At 53.6% G+C, this 16,937-nt stretch overlaps 1 protein-coding gene across 8 annotated transcripts in view; it reads left to right on the top strand.

The window, feature by feature from the left end:
* Nucleotides 1-16,937, top strand: part of acaca (acetyl-CoA carboxylase alpha) — a 53,900-nt gene that overhangs the window by 34,463 nt on the left and 2,500 nt on the right. For all 8 annotated transcript variants that reach the window (XM_062485845.1, XM_062485843.1, XM_062485839.1 and 5 more), the window contains 12 exons: nt 84-204; nt 300-410; nt 2,686-2,829; nt 3,378-3,498; nt 4,641-4,737; nt 4,823-4,919; nt 5,516-5,651; nt 5,731-5,908; nt 6,182-6,294; nt 6,558-6,712; nt 8,208-8,378; nt 10,375-10,511. In XM_062485845.1, coding sequence (XP_062341829.1) covers nt 84-204; nt 300-410; nt 2,686-2,829; nt 3,378-3,498; nt 4,641-4,737; nt 4,823-4,919; nt 5,516-5,651; nt 5,731-5,908; nt 6,182-6,294; nt 6,558-6,712; nt 8,208-8,378; nt 10,375-10,511 — 1,581 coding nt within the window. The remainder of the gene's footprint in view (nt 1-83; nt 205-299; nt 411-2,685; nt 2,830-3,377; nt 3,499-4,640; nt 4,738-4,822; nt 4,920-5,515; nt 5,652-5,730; nt 5,909-6,181; nt 6,295-6,557; nt 6,713-8,207; nt 8,379-10,374; nt 10,512-16,937) is intronic.

Below are 16,937 nucleotides of genomic sequence, written 5' to 3'. Positions count from 1 at the left end.
ACTCATACCCAACCCTCACCACCTGGCGAGGTGATGTCACAAGCGTTGCCAGGTCATGATGTCAGATGTCTCCTCCCCCGCAGGTACAAGATCACTGACATCATTGGCAAGGAGGAGGGGCTGGGGGTAGAGAACCTGAAGGGTTCTGGGATGATTGCAGGAGAATCCTCCCTGGCCTACGATGAGGTCATCACCATGAACCTGGTACAATGGGCTTTCCTGTGTTCTTCGCAAATATACAGACACACACGCATACATACAAACCGTCTTTCATCTAACCCCTGACCCCGTGACCCCAGGTGACCTGCAGAGCCATAGGGATCGGGGCCTACCTGGTGCGGCTGGGCCAGAGGACCATTCAGGTGGAAAACTCTCACATCATCCTCACTGGCGCCGGAGCGCTCAACAAGGTAGAACACAGGAACCCAGCATGGTTCCTCAACAAGGTAGAACACAGGAAGCCAGCATGGTTCCTCAACAAGGTAGAACACAGGAAGCCAGCATGGTTCCTCAACAAGGTAGAACACAGGAACCCAGCATGGTTCCTCAACAAGGTAGAACACAGGAACCCAGCACGCCTGGTCCAGTGTTTCATGGCTGTAACTGTCATGTACATATGACTATAGACGTGGAAGGGTGTGTGAGGCTGTGTGTGCAGCGTGTGAGGCTGTGTGTGCAGGCGTGTTTCAGACAGCTTCAGGGTGTGTCCTCTCACGAGCATTAGATGAACGTCGGAGGACAGACAGCAGGAAGCGGTTCCTGTGATTATCCTGTGAAGAGGCCTGTGATGAGACGGTAATGTGTGCTGTGCACCAACATCTGGGAGCCATAGATTGTCTCTTTAATTCATGCAGTTAACTCATCTGCATTTTAATATGATCCTCTATTAATATTTATTTTGTGGTTAATTTTGGTGAAGTTAGTGGGAGGAGCCATATTGAGTTTTTGGGGGGGGTTCTGAGCATGTGCATCAGGGAAGCAGTGAATAAGCCCTCTGACCGGTGGAGATCCTCTGAGATGCTGCAAACACTCCATCTGAACTGGAGACAGACAGACTTGTGTCTTGGATCTTGGTTGTACCTTTCACTAGTGTCCAGTATTTCCAGCTGAGGGATCAGGCCTCCCTCTCCTCTCCTCACCCTCCATCTCCCTTGCTTGGTGATAGCACTCGTCCTCCCTCTCCTCACCCTCCCACCCACCCTCTCTCTCTCTCTCCCCCCCACTCCTCCTCCCCCAGCCAGTCGAGCGCCCCCCCCCCCCCCCCCCCCCCCCCTCCAGGGATAATGGAAAAACAGGCGTGAAGTTGTTATTTGGGGCTAGGGAGACGGATACCCACAGGCAGGGGCTAGGGAGAAGGATACCCACATCATTTGTCTCCAATCAAAATGAAAAGTTTTGCTGAGGCAGATTGTTTTCTCTCTGTGTGCTCTAGCAGCACTGGCCCCTCCTCCCTCCTCCCCCCTCCCTCTCCCCCCTCCTCCCCCCTCCCCTGTCTCTCCCTGTCACTGCATTAACATGACTCCATTCCAAAGTACATGACAAATTGCAGTTACAAAATACAACATGCTTGGTTCCATTTGCAAATTTTGCTGGAAGCGCCTGCATGTGTGTGTGCACGTGTGTGCGTGAGCATTTGTGTGTGTTGGTGTCTTTCCGTTGCTACTGTGAGTTGCAGCAGGGTTAGGTTAGCAGGTCTATCCTCTGGATAAGGGGCAGGAAACCTGTAATTGGCTGGACAGTGTCCATGCCATGCACCTGCCTCTATATCAGCTCTGACCCTGATGGGCTCATCCAGAGAACCGTCATCTCAGAACATCTGGATAGTGACTGGATAGTAACCAGTGGAACAACGTGTACCGCAAGTGGCTTTGATAGTCTGCTGACTCCCTCCTGTCGCCCGGCCGTGTGTCAGCCTGTCAAGGTGACTGCGGTGATTCCCGGGGCGGCAGGCGGGGCTGACAGCTTTAGGAGAGAGGCCCAGATTTGTAGCCATGGAGATAACCGTAACGGTAATAAAGAAAGTCAATGATGGCCGGTGGATGTGTGTGTGTAGGGGACCGGTATTGATCCACATGTCCTCAGGACCACACACACACATGTCCTCAGGACCACACACACACACACACACGTCCTCAGGACCACACACACACACACACACGTCCTCAGGACCACACACACACACACATGTCCTCAGGACCACACACACACACACACATGTCCTCAGGACCACACACACACACATGTCCTCAGGACCACACACACACACACACATGTCCTCAGGACCACACACACACACACATGTCCTCAGGACCACACACACACACATGTCCTCAGGACCACACACACACACACATGTCCTCAGGACCACACACACACACACACATGTCCTCAGGACCACACACACACACACACATGTCCTCAGGACCACACACACACACATGTCCTCAGGACCACACACACACACACACACATGTCCTCAGGACCACACACACACACATGTCCTCAGGACCACACACACACACACATGTCCTCAGGACCACACACACACACATGTCCTCAGGACCACACACACACACACACATGTCCTCGGGACCACACACACACACACACATGTCCTCGGGACCACACACACACACACACACACACATTGGTAAATGTTGTGACAGGTGTGTGCTTTCCCCCCAGGTGCTGGGCAGGGAGGTGTACACCTCTAACAACCAGCTGGGTGGAGTGCAGATCATGCACAACAACGGTGTGACCCACAGCACGGTGTGCGACGACTTCGAGGGTGTGTTCACCCTCCTGCAGTGGCTCTCCTACATGCCCAAGGTACCCTACCCCTACCCTAGCTACCCCTACCCTACCCTAGCTACCCCTACCTTAGCTACCCCTACCCTAGCTACCCCTACCCCTACCCTAGCTACCCCTACCCTACCTTAGCTACCCCTACCCCTACCCTAGCTACCCCTACCCTACCCTAGCTACCCCTACCTTAGCTACCCCTAGCTACCCCTACCCCTACCCTAGCTACCCCTTCCCTAGCTACCCCTACCCTAGCTACCCCTACCCTACCTTAGCTACCCCTACCCCTACCCTAGCTACCCCTACCCTACCCTAGCTACCCCTACCTTAGCTACCCCTAGCTACCCCTACCCCTACCCTAGCTACCCCTTCCCTAGCTACCCCTACCCTAGCTACCCCTACCCTAGCTACCCCTACCATAGCTACCCCTACCCTACCTTAGCTACCCCTACCCTAGCTACCCCTACCCTAGCTACCCCTAGCTACCCCTACCATAGCTACCCCTACCCCTGCTGTAGTGTCTCCTACTTGTTCCATATGTAATGACTTGTGTTCTGGATGTTTCCGTTCTGTAGTGTGCGTCCAGTCCGGTGCCCATCCTCAAGGCCAAGGACCCCATCGACCGGCTGGTTGAGTTCCTGCCGACCAAGGCTCCCTACGACCCCCGCTGGATGCTGGCTGGCCGCCCCAGCCAGAGTAAGTCTTACTGTGTGTCTGTACACAGTACAGTACTGTCTGTCTATACTGCTTAGATATCTGATAGAGTAAGTGTTACTGTGTGTCTGTATACAGACAGTACAGTACAGTACTGTCTGTCTATACTGGTTACTATGTGTCTGTATACAGTACAGTAAAGTACTGTCTGTCTATACTGCTTAGATATCTGATATCTGTAGCACATCAGGGTCACCCACTTTGTCTCTTATCCCATCACACCTTCGTCATCTAATTACCACTTCTGTCACATCATCATCATCATCGTCACTCTCTGCAGGTTCAACTGTTGCTTGTGGCCCCCATGCCACTATCACTGCTATCACTGAGGGATAGGAGTCTGTGTGTGACAGGTCAGAGAGAGAGACGGGTCAGAGAGAGACGGGTCAGAGAGAGACGGGTCAGAGAGAGAGACACGGGTCATAGAGAGAGACGGGTCATAGAGAGACGGGTCAGAGAGAGACGGGTCAGAGAGAGAGACACAGGTCAGAGAGAGACACGGGTCAGAGAGAGAGACGGGTCAGAGAGAGAGACGGGTCAGAGAGAGACACGGGTCAGAGAGAGACACGGGTCATAGAGAGAGACGGGTCAGAGAGAGAGACGGGTCAGAGAGAGAGACGGGTCAGAGAGAGAGAGACGGGTCAGAGAGAGAGAGACGGGTCAGAGAGAGAGACGGGTCAGAGAGAGAGACGGGTCATAGAGAGAGACGGGTATGGCCCAGCCCGCTGCCCTGTCCCTGGAGGAGGGATAGCAGGAAATGGATAATGGATGTCTCATGTTTTACAGCAGGGCCACAGCCTGCCCTTCCATATCGCTGTTATTAAGGTTATGGCTCTGGGGGGGAGCAGCCGGCTCTGTAGCGGGGGGAGACTTAACACAGTAAGGGGGGAAACTTAACACAGTAGTCCTGTAGAACGATGCTGGTCTCTCTTCCAGGAGGGCTCTTTCCCATCTCTCTCTCTCACTCTGACTCTGTGTCTCTCTCCCCCCACCATCTCTCTCTCTCACTCTGACTCTGTGTCTCTCTCCCCCCACCATCTCTCTCTCTCACTCTGACTCTGTGTCTCTCTCCCCCCACCATCTCTCTCTCTCACTCTGACTCTGTGTCTCTCTCCCCCCACCAGCTCCTAAGGGTTCCTGGCAGAGCGGCTTCTTTGACCACGGCTCTTTCATGGAGATCATGCAGCCCTGGGCTCAGAGTGTGGTGGTGGGCAGGGCCAGGTGAGGACACACACACGCCTGGCTGACCCTGGGGGCCACAGTGTGCCCTGTCTCACTGACTGACCTGTGACCCCTCCTTTCCCAGGCTGGGGGGCATACCCACGGGAGTGGTTGCCGTGGAAACCAGATCAGTGGAGCTGTCGATCCCGGCCGACCCGGCCAACCTGGACTCAGAGGCCAAGGTACTGTCCCGACACACACACACACACACACACACTCACACACACTCACACACACTCACACACACTCACACACACTCATACACACTCACACACACTCACACACACTCACACACACTCACACACACTCATACATATAGTAATAACACAACATGTGTTAACATGTTGTGACCCTGTGTGTTAGCATGTTCTGACCCTGTGTGTTAGCATGTTCTGACCCTGTGTGTTAGCATGTTGTGACCCTGTGTGTTAACATGTTGTGACCCTGTGTGTTAACATGTTGTGACCCTGTGTGTTAGCATGTTCTGACCCTGTGTGTTAGCATGTTGTGACCCTGTGTGTTAACATGTTGTGACCCTGTGTGTTAACATGTTCTGACCCTGTGTGTTAACATGTTCTGACCCTGTGTGTTAGCATGTTCTGACCCTGTGTGTTAGCATGTTGTGACCCTGTGTGTTAACATGTTGTGACCCTGTGTGTTAACATGTTCTGACCCTGTGTGTTAACATGTTCTGACCCTGTGTGCTAGCATGTTGTGACCCTGCGCGTTAGCATGTTCTGACCCTGTGTGTTAACATGTTCTGACCTTGTGTGTTAAGATCATCCAGCAGGCGGGCCAGGTGTGGTTCCCAGACTCGGCCTTCAAGACTGCCCAGGCCATCAGGGACCTGAACCGAGAGGGGCTGCCGCTCATGGTGTTCGCCAACTGGAGGGGCTTCTCAGGGGGCATGAAAGGTACTTGCAGCCAGGAGGGTTGTGTGACTGTGTGAGTGTGTGTATATACAGTACATGCAGCTCCTAACCCCTCCCCCAGACATGTATGACCAGGTGCTGAAATTCGGGGCCTACATTGTGGACGGTCTGAGGGAGTACCGGCAGCCGGTACTGGTGTACATCCCCCCCCAGGCTGAGCTCCGGGGGGGCTCCTGGGTGGTCATAGACCCCACCATCAACCCCCGGCACATGGAGATGTATGCTGACAAGGACAGCCGGTGAGACTCCACACAGGACTGGCCTGGTCCAGACAGACGGGGTCAGACAGACAGGGGGTCAGACAGACAGGTTGATTCCTGAGGCTGATGTTTGGATATAAATATCCTTGTTATTCATCTGTGGATCACATGATGAAACTCAGGTCTTAATCCACAACAATCTTGTCTACTTCTCTCTCTGTTTATATCCATCTCTCTCCATCTCCCTCTCTCTCCATCTCCCTCTCTCTCTCTATCTCCCTCTCTCTCCCTCTCTCTCCACCCTCCCTTCAGAGGTGGGGTTCTGGAGCCTGAAGGAACAGTGGAGATCAAGTTCAGGAAGAAGGATCTGGTAAAGACCATGAGGAGAGTGGATCCTGTCTACACAGGTCTGGCAGAGAAGCTGGGTAAGTCCTCTAGCTACCCACAACATCTCTCTCTCCCCTGTATCTCTCCTCTCTGTGTTTCAGCAGGGGGGGGTATATCTGATAGGGTACATGTGCTGTAATTCCTTCTCACTCCCCTATATCTGGGAGGGGAGGGGGGGACTGGGGGGGTTAACTGATTGGCTTTGATACAAATCAATCTGAGTCATCCTCCTGTTCTTCCTTCCTGTTTCCCCCCCCCTGTTCCTCCCTCCTTCCCCCCCTGCTCCTCCCTCCTCCTCCAGGAACCCCAGAGCTGAGCCAAGCTGAGAGGAAGGAGCTCGAGTCGAAGCTGAAGGAGCGAGAGGAGTTCCTGCTCCCTATCTACCACCAGGTGGCGGTACAGTTCGCTGACCTCCACGACACGCCCGGCCGCATGCAGGAGAAGGGCGTGATCACTGTGAGCCCCACTTCCTCCGCACGCCACACATACTTCCTGTCTGGGGACATGAAAGATGAGATAGGCAGGCTGTGTTTTTGTTTGTGTGTGTGTGTGTTTTCACATGGGATGTTTTATGCTATCTGTGCTCACACATGAGGAAGGGTGATAGTGGAGTATGACAGTTGGCCCAGCCTGTAGTCACAGATATCTGGCTGGCTGTGTGGCTGGCTGGCTGGCTGTGTGGCTGGCTGGCTGTGTGGCTGGCTGGCTGTGTGGCTGGCTGTGTGGCTGTGTGGCTGTGTGGCTGGCTGGCTGTGTGGCTGGCTGGCTGTGTGGCTGGCTGGCTGTGTGGCTGTGTGGCTGGCTGGCTGTGTGGCTGGCTGTGTGGCTGTGTGGCTGGCTGGCTGTGTGGCTGGCTGGCTGACTAGCAGTACATCTAGGGAATAGTGTTCCAATCTCACGCAGCCTGGGAAACATGTCTTTATAATTACCTTGTGATGCCCTGGTCCATCACCCCAGCAAGCACGGAACATCCGCAGGCGCACACACTCACACACTCTCTCGCACGCACACACACACACACATTCTCCTGCCACACTAATGCCATCGTGTTCCAAGAAGTGACCAGCTCCACAGTGACATCATTCAGTCTCCTCATCACCGCAATAAGACTGAAATCAAATTTCTGTCTGAAAGTGGACCTGAGCGGGTGAGGAACACAGGGTGACAGGAAGGAGACAGGCATCTCTAGACAGTGAAGGATTGCTGCTCCGCAGCCCGGTAGAACATGGAACCACAGTCCTTCCCGGACTCACTTCCTAACCCTTCCCCTAACCCTTCCCTGGAACAGTGTTGACTGGTACTCTGCTCTCCCTCTGACCCCCCCATATCTCCTCCTCCCTCCCCTTCTCTCTCTACTCCTTCCCCCCTCTCCTCCCTCCTCTTGTCTCTCTCTACTCCTTCCCCCCTCTCCTCCCTCCTCTTGTCTCTCTCTACTCCTTCCCCCCTCTCCTCCCTCCTCTTGTCTCTCTCTACTCCTTCCCCCCTCTCCTCCCTCCTCTTGTCTCTCTCTACTCCTTCCCCCCTCTCCTCCCTCCCCTTCTCTCTCTACTCCTTCCCCCCTCTCCTCCCTCCTCTTGTCTCTCTCTACTCCTTCCCCCTCTCCTCCCTCCTCTTGTCTCTCTCTACTCCTTCCCCCCTCTCCTCCCTCCCCTTCTCTCTCTACTCCCTCCCCCCTCTCCTCCCTCCTCTTGTCTCTCTCTACTCCCTCCCCCCTCTCCTCCCTCCCCTTCTCTCTCTACTCCTTCCCCCCTCTCCTCCCTCCCCTCCCCCCTCTACTCCTTCCCCCCTCTCCTCCCTCCCCTTCTCTCTCTACTCCCTCCCCCCTCTCCCCCCTCCCCTCCCCCCTCTCCTCCCTCCCCCCTCTCCTCCCTCCCCTTCTCTCTCTCCTCCCTCCCCCCTCTCCTCCCTCCCCTCCCCCCTCTCCTCCCTCCCCCCTCTCCTCCCCCCTCAGGACATCCTGGAGTGGAGGACGTCACGTCAGTTCTTCTACTGGCGGCTGCGGCGCCTCCTGCTGGAGGACACAGTGAAGAGGAAGATCCAGCAGGCCAACACAGAGCTGACCGACGGACAGATCCAGGCCATGCTGCGCCGCTGGTTCGTGGAGGCCGAGGGGGCCGTGAAGGTGAGCCAGCCTGCCTTGTTCCCCTGGAGGAGCATCTCTCCTGGGGTGCTGGGTGAGCCAGCCTGCCTTGTTCCCCTGGAGGAGCATCTCTCCTGGGGTGCTGGGTGAGCCAGCCTGCCCTGTTCCCCTGGAGGGGCATCTCTCCTGGGGTGCTGGGCGAGCCAGCCTGCCCTGTTGCCCTGGAGGGGCATCTCTCCTGGGGTGCTGGGCGAGCCAGCCTGCCCTGTTGCCCTGGAGGGGCATCTCTCCTGGGGTGCTGGGTGAGCCAGCCTGCCCTGTTCCCCTGGAGGGGCATCTCTCCTGGGGTGCTGGGCGAGCCAGCCTGCCCTGTTGCCCTGGAGGGGCATCTCTCCTGGGGTGCTGGGTGAGCCAGCCTGCCCTGTTGCCCTGGAGGAGCATCTCTCCTGGGGTGCTGGGTGAGCCAGCCTGCCCTGTTGCCCTGGAGGGGCATCTCTCCTGGGGTGCTGGGTGAGCCAGCCTGCCCTGTTCCCCTGGAGGAGCATCTCTCCTGGGGTGCTGGGCGAGCCAGCCTGCCCTGTTCCCCTGGAGGAGCATCTCTCCTGGGGTGCTGGGTGAGCCAGCCTGCCCTGTTGCCCTGGAGGGGCATCTCTCCTGGGGTGCTGGGTGAGCCAGCCTGCCCTGTTGCCCTGGAGGGGCATCTCTCCTGGGGTGCTGGGTGAGCCAGCCTGCCCTGTTGCCCTGGAGGGGCATCTCTCCTGGGGTGCTGGGTGAGCCAGCCTGCCCTGTTCCCCTGGAGGGGCATCTCTCCTGGGGTGCTGGGTGAGCCAGCCTGCCCTGTTCCCCTGGAGGGGCATCTCTCCTGGGGTGCTGGGTGAGCCAGCCTGCCCTGTTGCCCTGGAGGGGCATCTCTCTTGGGGTGCTGGGTGAGCCAGCCTGCCCTGTTGCCCTGGAGGAGCATCTCTCCTGGGGTGCTGGGCGAGCCAGCCTGCCCTGTTCCCCTGGAGGAGCATCTCTCCTGGGGTGCTGGGCGAGCCAGCCTGCCCTGTTGCCCTGGAGGAGCATCTCTCCTGGGGTGCTGGGCGAGCCAGCCTGCCCTGTTCCCCTGGAGGAGCATCTCTCCTGGGGTGCTGGGCGAGCCAGCCTGCCCTGTTCCCCTGGAGGAGCATCTCTCCTGGGGTGCTGGGCGAGCCAGCCTGCCCTGTTCCCCTGGAGGGGCATCTCTCCTGGGGTGCTGGGGGAGACTGGGGCCTGCCATCCCCGGGTCTAATGGTGGAGTATCTTTTTAGAAGTGTTTTGTTAGCTAACACATTCCTCCAATCAGGGACGACTATCTTAAGCCACAATTAATCTGAGCCCTGGCACGTGCAGATAGGAGAGCAACACGCTGTTTCTTAATTAAAAGCAAACGGATTAAAAATGATTAATAAGGGCATTAAATGTTCTTGCAGGATACAAGCAGGAGCGCTCTAACCAGTGTGAGGCCATTAACACCCCCAGCTTCATAAGCCCTGCCTGGCAGGCAACAGAGGAGGCTGAACCCATGAATATGTATTTCTGTATCAGGTCCAGTCAAACAGGCATCAGTGGCCTGCTTTGTAGAGCTCAGACTCTCTCTCTCTCCTGAAATGAAAGATGTCCTTGTTGTTTTATTCCTTTTATTATTTTGTGTTTATTTTTTATTTATTTATTTTTCCTTGACTCGGTTAAAGTCAAACAGGTTCAAAAACCAGAGATTAGAGAATTGATGGATATTCTCCTGCTTGAAAACAGAGTTGAATTATTTACATTTAGTCATTTATCAGACGCTCTTATCCAGAGCAACTTACAGTAAGTACAGGGACATTCCCCCGAGGAAAGTAGGGTGAAGTGCGTTGCCCAAGGACACAACGTCATTACCCCAGCCGGGAATCGAACCGGCAACCTTCTGATTACTAGCCCGATACCCTAACCAAATTATAAACGTACCTGCCCCCCCCCCTCCCCACACACACACACAGGGACCGTACTCCTCAGCCGTGTGTGTGTGTGTGTGCAGGCGTACCTGTGGGACAGTAATGAGGAGGTGGTGGAGTGGCTGGAGCGACAGCTCTGTGAGGACGAGGGCGCCAGGTCGGTGGTGGACGAGAACATCAAGTACATCCGGCGAGACCACATCCTCAAACACATACGCAGGTTAGCCTCTAGCCTGCGTCACGCACCAGGGGTGCTGTGTGGGGGGGCGCTGTGTGTGGGGGGGCGCTGTGTGTGTGGGTGCTGTGTGTGTGGGGGGGGGGCGATGTGTGTGGGTGCTGTGTGTGTGTGGGGGGGGGGGCGATGTGTGTGGGTGCTGTGTGTGTGTGGGGGGGGGGGGCGATGTGTGGGGGTGCTGTGTGTGTGGGGGGGGGGCGATGTGTGTGGGTGCTGTGTGTGTGTGTGGGGGGGGGCGATGTGTGGGGGTGCTGTGTGTGGGGGGGGGGCGATGTGTGGGGGTGCTGTGTGTGGGGGGGGGCGGGCGATGTGTGGGGGTGCTGTGTGTGTGGGGGGGGGCGATGTGTGGGGGTGCTGTGTGTGTGGGGGGGGGGCGATGTGTGGGGGTGCTGTGTGTGTGGGGGGGGGACGATGGGTGGGGGTGCTGTGTGTGTGTGGGGGGGGGGGGCGATGTGTGTGGGTGCTGTGTGTGTGTGGGGGGGGGCGATGTGTGTGGGTGCTGTGTGTGTGGGGGGGGGGGCGATGTGTGGGGGTGCTGTGTGTGTGTGGGGGGGGGGCAATGTGTGGGGGTGCTGTGTGTGTGTGTGGGGGGGCGATGTGTGTGGGTGCTGTGTGTGTGGGGGGGGGGCGATGTGTGGGGGTGCTGTGTGTGTGGGGGGGGGGGGGGGGGCGATGTGTGGGGGTGCTGTGTGTGTGATGTGTGTGGGTGCTGTGTGTGTGGGGGGGGGGCGATGTGTGGGGGTGCTGTGTGTGTGTGGGGGGGGGCGATGTGTGGGGGTGCTGTGTGTGGGGGGGGGGGGGGGGCGATGTGTGGGGGTGCTGTGTGTGGGGGGGGGGGGGGCGATGTGTGGGGGTGCTGTGTGTGTGTGTGTGGGGGGGGGCGATGTGTGGGGGTGCTGTGTGTGTGTGGGGGGGGGGGATGTGTGGGGGTGCTGTGTGTGGGGGGGGGGGGCGATGTGTGGGGGTGCTGTGTGTGTGTGTGTGTGTGTGTGTGTGTGTGTGTGTGTGTGTGTGGGGGTGGTGTGTGTGTGTGTGTGGGGGTGCTGTGTGTGGGGGTGCTGTGTGTGTGTGTGTGTGTGTGTGTGTGTGTGTGTGTGTGTGGGGGTGGTGTGTGTGTGTGTGTGTGTGTGTGTGTGTGTGTTTGTAATACTATACTTGTGAGGACCACAACCTGACAAAAGACCTTTAAAGTGAGGACATTTTTCTTTGTGAGGACATTTTTGATGGTCCTCACAAGCAAATCGCTTCAAACTCTTACACTGACACCCTATGACCATAGGCATCCATCTCTGCAAATTTCAGCAAAAGTCCTCACCTATGTGGTAGGCCGTCAAAAACTGTGTTTTGGCTCTATGCTCTAGTGCACCCCTGTAGGCCAGGCTTGGTGTTGCATTCGGATTTTCCCATTGAGTCGCAGACCTTTTTTGATTGGTTCCTGAATCAGGGCTATTTTTCTGATTGGCTCGAATTTTTACCACATGACCAAGAGAGAGGAAGGATGTGGCCACCTGCTTTTGCTTCATTTGGGAAACCCAAATGCAATACATAGACCTGGATTAACGTTTATATCAGTTACTAAATGTCTCACATATCATATTTGAGCTTGGGCAAAACAAGTAAAAGGGCTGCTAGTTCAATTTTTATTACAATCTAGGCCAAACATAAAGTTTATAAAAATCAATGGCGATTTTGGCTTGACATTTTTGAAAACAATTTTTCCTGGACAAAAAAACGTCTGGCCAAGATTTCTAAATTTGCGAAAATGTCCGGATTCTGCTTTAGTTTCATTATGATGTGCATCAGGTCAAATATTTCAATGTGTGCGCACATTTGCATTGCCCCTGTTTGTAAGTTTCGACTTTTCCCACACCATTTGATCGTTTATAAAATGCTTGCAGCAACTATTGCCCAAATTTCTGCCTGTCAATCTCTCCGCGAAGCACGAAGCGCCGTTGGGAGAGTGGCAGTTTGAAAACGACACCCCTCCCCCACCCCCTCTGCCATGCACTGCACTTGCGATCTGACTTATTGACAGATATCATGCTCACTCTGTTTTACATATGTTGATGAATTCTATACGTACATATTAAGGAAAAGGTTTTGAATAATGCTACTTTTGCTTGTCCATGAGATTTTAGAGAATAGTGACTAAACTAAATTTTTATCTGATATTCAGCCAAACTTTGCATTGCATAGTCTATGCAATTATGTAATTGCATGAAATGTATTTGGTATAGATTAATTAATTGCACACTTTGAATAGTCTCCTAACATAAACATTTGTGTGCCAGTCATAAAATTTGGGAGACAGGCTGCATATCGTGTGGCCTTGGGAGAGTGGTTGTGAAGTCAATTAGCAGACGCTCTTATCCAGATACCCCACCCCCACTGCTCTGCACTCACTGAATGCGATCTGAAATCTTGACAGATTTATCAAGCTTACTCAGATTTTTTTTTACATGTGTAAAAAAAAATGTATATAGGATAAAAAAAATTATAATAATACTTTTAGCTTGTTCATGAGATTTATGACGAATTTTTGTATCTGATATTCAGCCAAACGTTGCATTGCATAGTCTATGAAATTATGTACTTGCATGAAATCTATTTGGTATGGATTAATTAATTGCCCACTTTGAATAGTCTCCTAACATAAACAGAAACAGTTGTGTGCCAGTCATAAAAGTTGGGAGACATAAGGCTGCATATTGTGTTGCTTTTGGAGAGTGGTTGTGAAGTGGCAGTTTGAAAACGATACATTTAGTCAATTAACAGACGCGCTTATCCAGATACCCCTCCCCCACCCCCACTGCTCTGCACTCACTGAATGCGATCTGAAATTTTGACAGAGACTTATCAAGCTTACTCTGATTTTTTTACATATGTAAATACATTCTATTTAGGATTTAAAAAATATATAATACTACTTTTAGCTTGTTTGTGAGATTTTCCAGACTTATGACAAAACTTTTTATCTGATATTCAGCCAAACTTTGCATTGCATAGTCTATGCAATGATGTAATTGCGTGCAATATATTTGGTATAGATTAATTAACCACATTGAATAGTCTCCTAATATAACCAGATAAATATTTGTGCCAGTCATAAAAGTTGGGAGACCTCAGGCTGCATTTTGTGTGGCCTTAGGAGAGGTTGGTAAGTGGCAGTTTGATACATTTGATTTGGCTTCCAGCACAGCACAACTCACTTACCCCTCCCCCACTAGGTTCTGAGTTGCATAGCTAGTTCAAGTGATGTTTATGACAGGTGGTCAGTGGTGTGTGTAAGTCAGAGGACTCAAATCAGAGAGGGCAATTTAGGGAGGAAAACTGTTTTAAGGATGTTGATGGAAAACGCGTTTGGTCACTTTAAGATATATTATTAGATATATTATTATTTTGTTTTAATTACTTTATAGTTAAGTGAATCAGCCCATGCAACATACTAAGATTGTAATAATCAGTTACTTGTGGTCCTGTGCTCTCCTGGTCAAACCTGTGTGCCCGGTTTGGGAGTAGCAGATAGTGATCCATTGTTGTTTTGATGGAGGTCCACAGCAGCAGTCAGCCACACAGGCCAGAACAAAACCACGCAGGGCAGTACAGTCAGCCACACAGGCCAGAACAGAACCATACAGGCCAGAACAGAACCACGCAGGGCAGTACAGTCAGCCACACAGGCCAGAACAGAACCATACAGGCCAGAACAGAACCACGCAGGGCAGTACAGTCAGCCACACAGGCCAGAACAGAACCACACAGGCCAGAACAGAACCACACAGGCCAGAACAGAACCACACAGGCCAGGGCAGTCAGCCACACAGGCCAGAACAGAAGCACACAGGACAGGACAGAACCACACAGGCCAGGACAGTCAGCCACACAGGCCAGGACAGAACCACACAGGCCAGGACAGTCAGCCACACAGGCCAGAACAGAACCACACAGGCCAGGAGGGAACCACACAGGCCAGGACAGTCAGCCACACAGGCCAGAACAGAAGCACACAGGACAGGACAGAACCACACAGGCCAGGACAGTCAGCCACACAGGCCAGGACAGAACCACACAGGCCAGGACAGTCAGCCACACAGGCCAGGACAGAACCACACAGGCCAGGACAGTCAGCCACACAGGCCAGAACAGAACAACACAGGCCAGGACAGTCAGCCACACAGGCCAGAACAGAAGCACACAGGACAGGACAGAACCACACAGGCCAGGACAGTCAGCCACACAGGCCAGAACAGAAGCACACAGGACAGGACAGAACCACACAGGCCAGGACAGTCAGCCACACAGGCCAGGACAGTCAGCCACACAGGCCAGGACAGAACCACACAGGCCAGGACAGTCAGCCACACAGGCCAGAACAGAACAACACAGGCCAGGACAGTCAGCCACACAGGCCAGAACAGAAGCACACAGGACAGGACAGAACCACACAGGCCAGGACAGTCAGCCACACAGGCCAGAACAGAAGCACACAGGACAGAACCACACAGGCCAGGACAGTCAGCCACACAGGCCAGAACAGAACCACACAGGACAGGACAGAACCACACAGGCCAGGACAGTCAGCCACACAGGCCAGGACAGAACCACACAGGCCAGGACAGTCAGCCACACAGGCCAGAACAGAACCACACAGGCCAGGACAGAACCACACAGGCCAGGACAGTCAGCCACACAGGCCAGAACAGAACCACACAGGCCAGGACAGAACCACACAGGCCAGGACAGTCAGCCACACAGGCCAGAACAGAAGCACACAGGACAGGACAGAAGCACACAGGACAGGACAGAACCACACAGGCCAGGACAGAACCACACAGGCCAGGACAGTCAGCCACACAGGCCAGAACAGAACCACACAGGCCAGGACAGAACCACACAGGCCAGGACAGTCAGCCACACAGGCCAGAACAGAAGCACACAGGACAGGACAGAAGCACACAGGACAGGACAGAACCACACAGGCCATAACAGAACCACACAGGCCAGGACAGTCAGCCACACAGGCCAGAACAGAACCACACAGGCCAGGACAGAACCACACAGGCCAGGGCAGTCAGCCACACAGGCCAGAACAGAAGCACACAGGACAGGACAGAACCACACAGGCCAGGACAGTCAGCCACACAGGCCAGGACAGAACCACACAGGCCAGGACAGTCAGCCACACAGGCCAGAACAGAACCACACAGGCCAGGACAGAACCACACAGGCCAGGACAGTCAGCCACACAGGCCAGAACAGAACCACACAGGACAGGACAGAACCACACAGGCCATGACAGTCAGCCACACAGGCCAGCATAGAACCACACAGGCAGTGCCGGTCCTAGCACATTTGGCGCCCTAGGCAAGATTTATCACCAGGTGTGTAGGTCCTCGAGGGTAGGCTAGGCACATTGCAGCCGATCACCTTCTCAGCAGCTCGGTTGATACGTTGCAGTCTGCTCTTGTCATTCCTGCGGCAGCTGAAGAAATTCAACCTGCCAAAGACAATGATGGTGCACTTCTACACAGCCATCATTGAGTCCATCCTCACCTCCTCCATCACCATCTGGTACGCTGCTGCCACTGCCAAGGACAAGAGCAGACTGCAGCGTATCATCCGCACTGCTGAGAAGGTGATCGGCTGCAATCTGCCCACCCTCGAGGACCTACACACCTCGAGGACATGACAGATTTCTTATTGTTCTATCAAGTGCGGAAGCCTGACCTTCATTGTACTAGCTATACAAGGCTTGCTGTCCCCTCACCTCCCAGGTCAGATATGACCACCTGACTGCTCTGGACTCTTGATTACCTGAATGTCTGACTACCTAACTGCCTGTCTGATTGCTCCCTCAATCACCTAATATCTGTGACGTATTAATTGAATGAAGACAGGTGTTTTAAGGATATTGTATTACACCAAACTAGTTATCTACTGTATTTACTGTATCCTCTTTTCTATCTAACATTTCTCTTGACTAATGGACATCGGTTTCATTTTATATGTAACTGCAAATGGTAATTGGGAAACACACCAACATACACACAAAAAGGCAGTTGAGAACCACTCATTTATCCACTAACAATTTTTATCTTTATATAACTACTGTGTTTGTCTGCACCAACAGCACCAAATATAATTTATTGTATGTGAAAACGTAGGCAACTTGGAAATAAACCGGTTTCTGATTCAGATTATAATGAATGCTTTTGCGTTATCAACCCCTCTGCTAATTTACTAATATGGCCAACATTCTTATAGTCTATGGATTTCATTCATGCTTCATTGATTGGTCGTGGCCAGGATTGCTGTAAGCTAAATAACTAACCAGTTTCCTTGTGCTAGCGAACTCGTGTTAACTGACGTCAGGAGTTATGAATACTGTAGATCTTTTTTTTAAAAGCGGTT

This window comes from Osmerus eperlanus, chromosome 19, assembly GCF_963692335.1.
Source record: "Osmerus eperlanus chromosome 19, fOsmEpe2.1, whole genome shotgun sequence".
In the NCBI taxonomy this organism is placed as follows: Eukaryota; Metazoa; Chordata; class Actinopteri; order Osmeriformes; family Osmeridae; genus Osmerus; species Osmerus eperlanus.
Note: the sequence above shows the minus strand (reverse complement) of the source record. Positions and strands in the feature narration are given on the sequence as shown.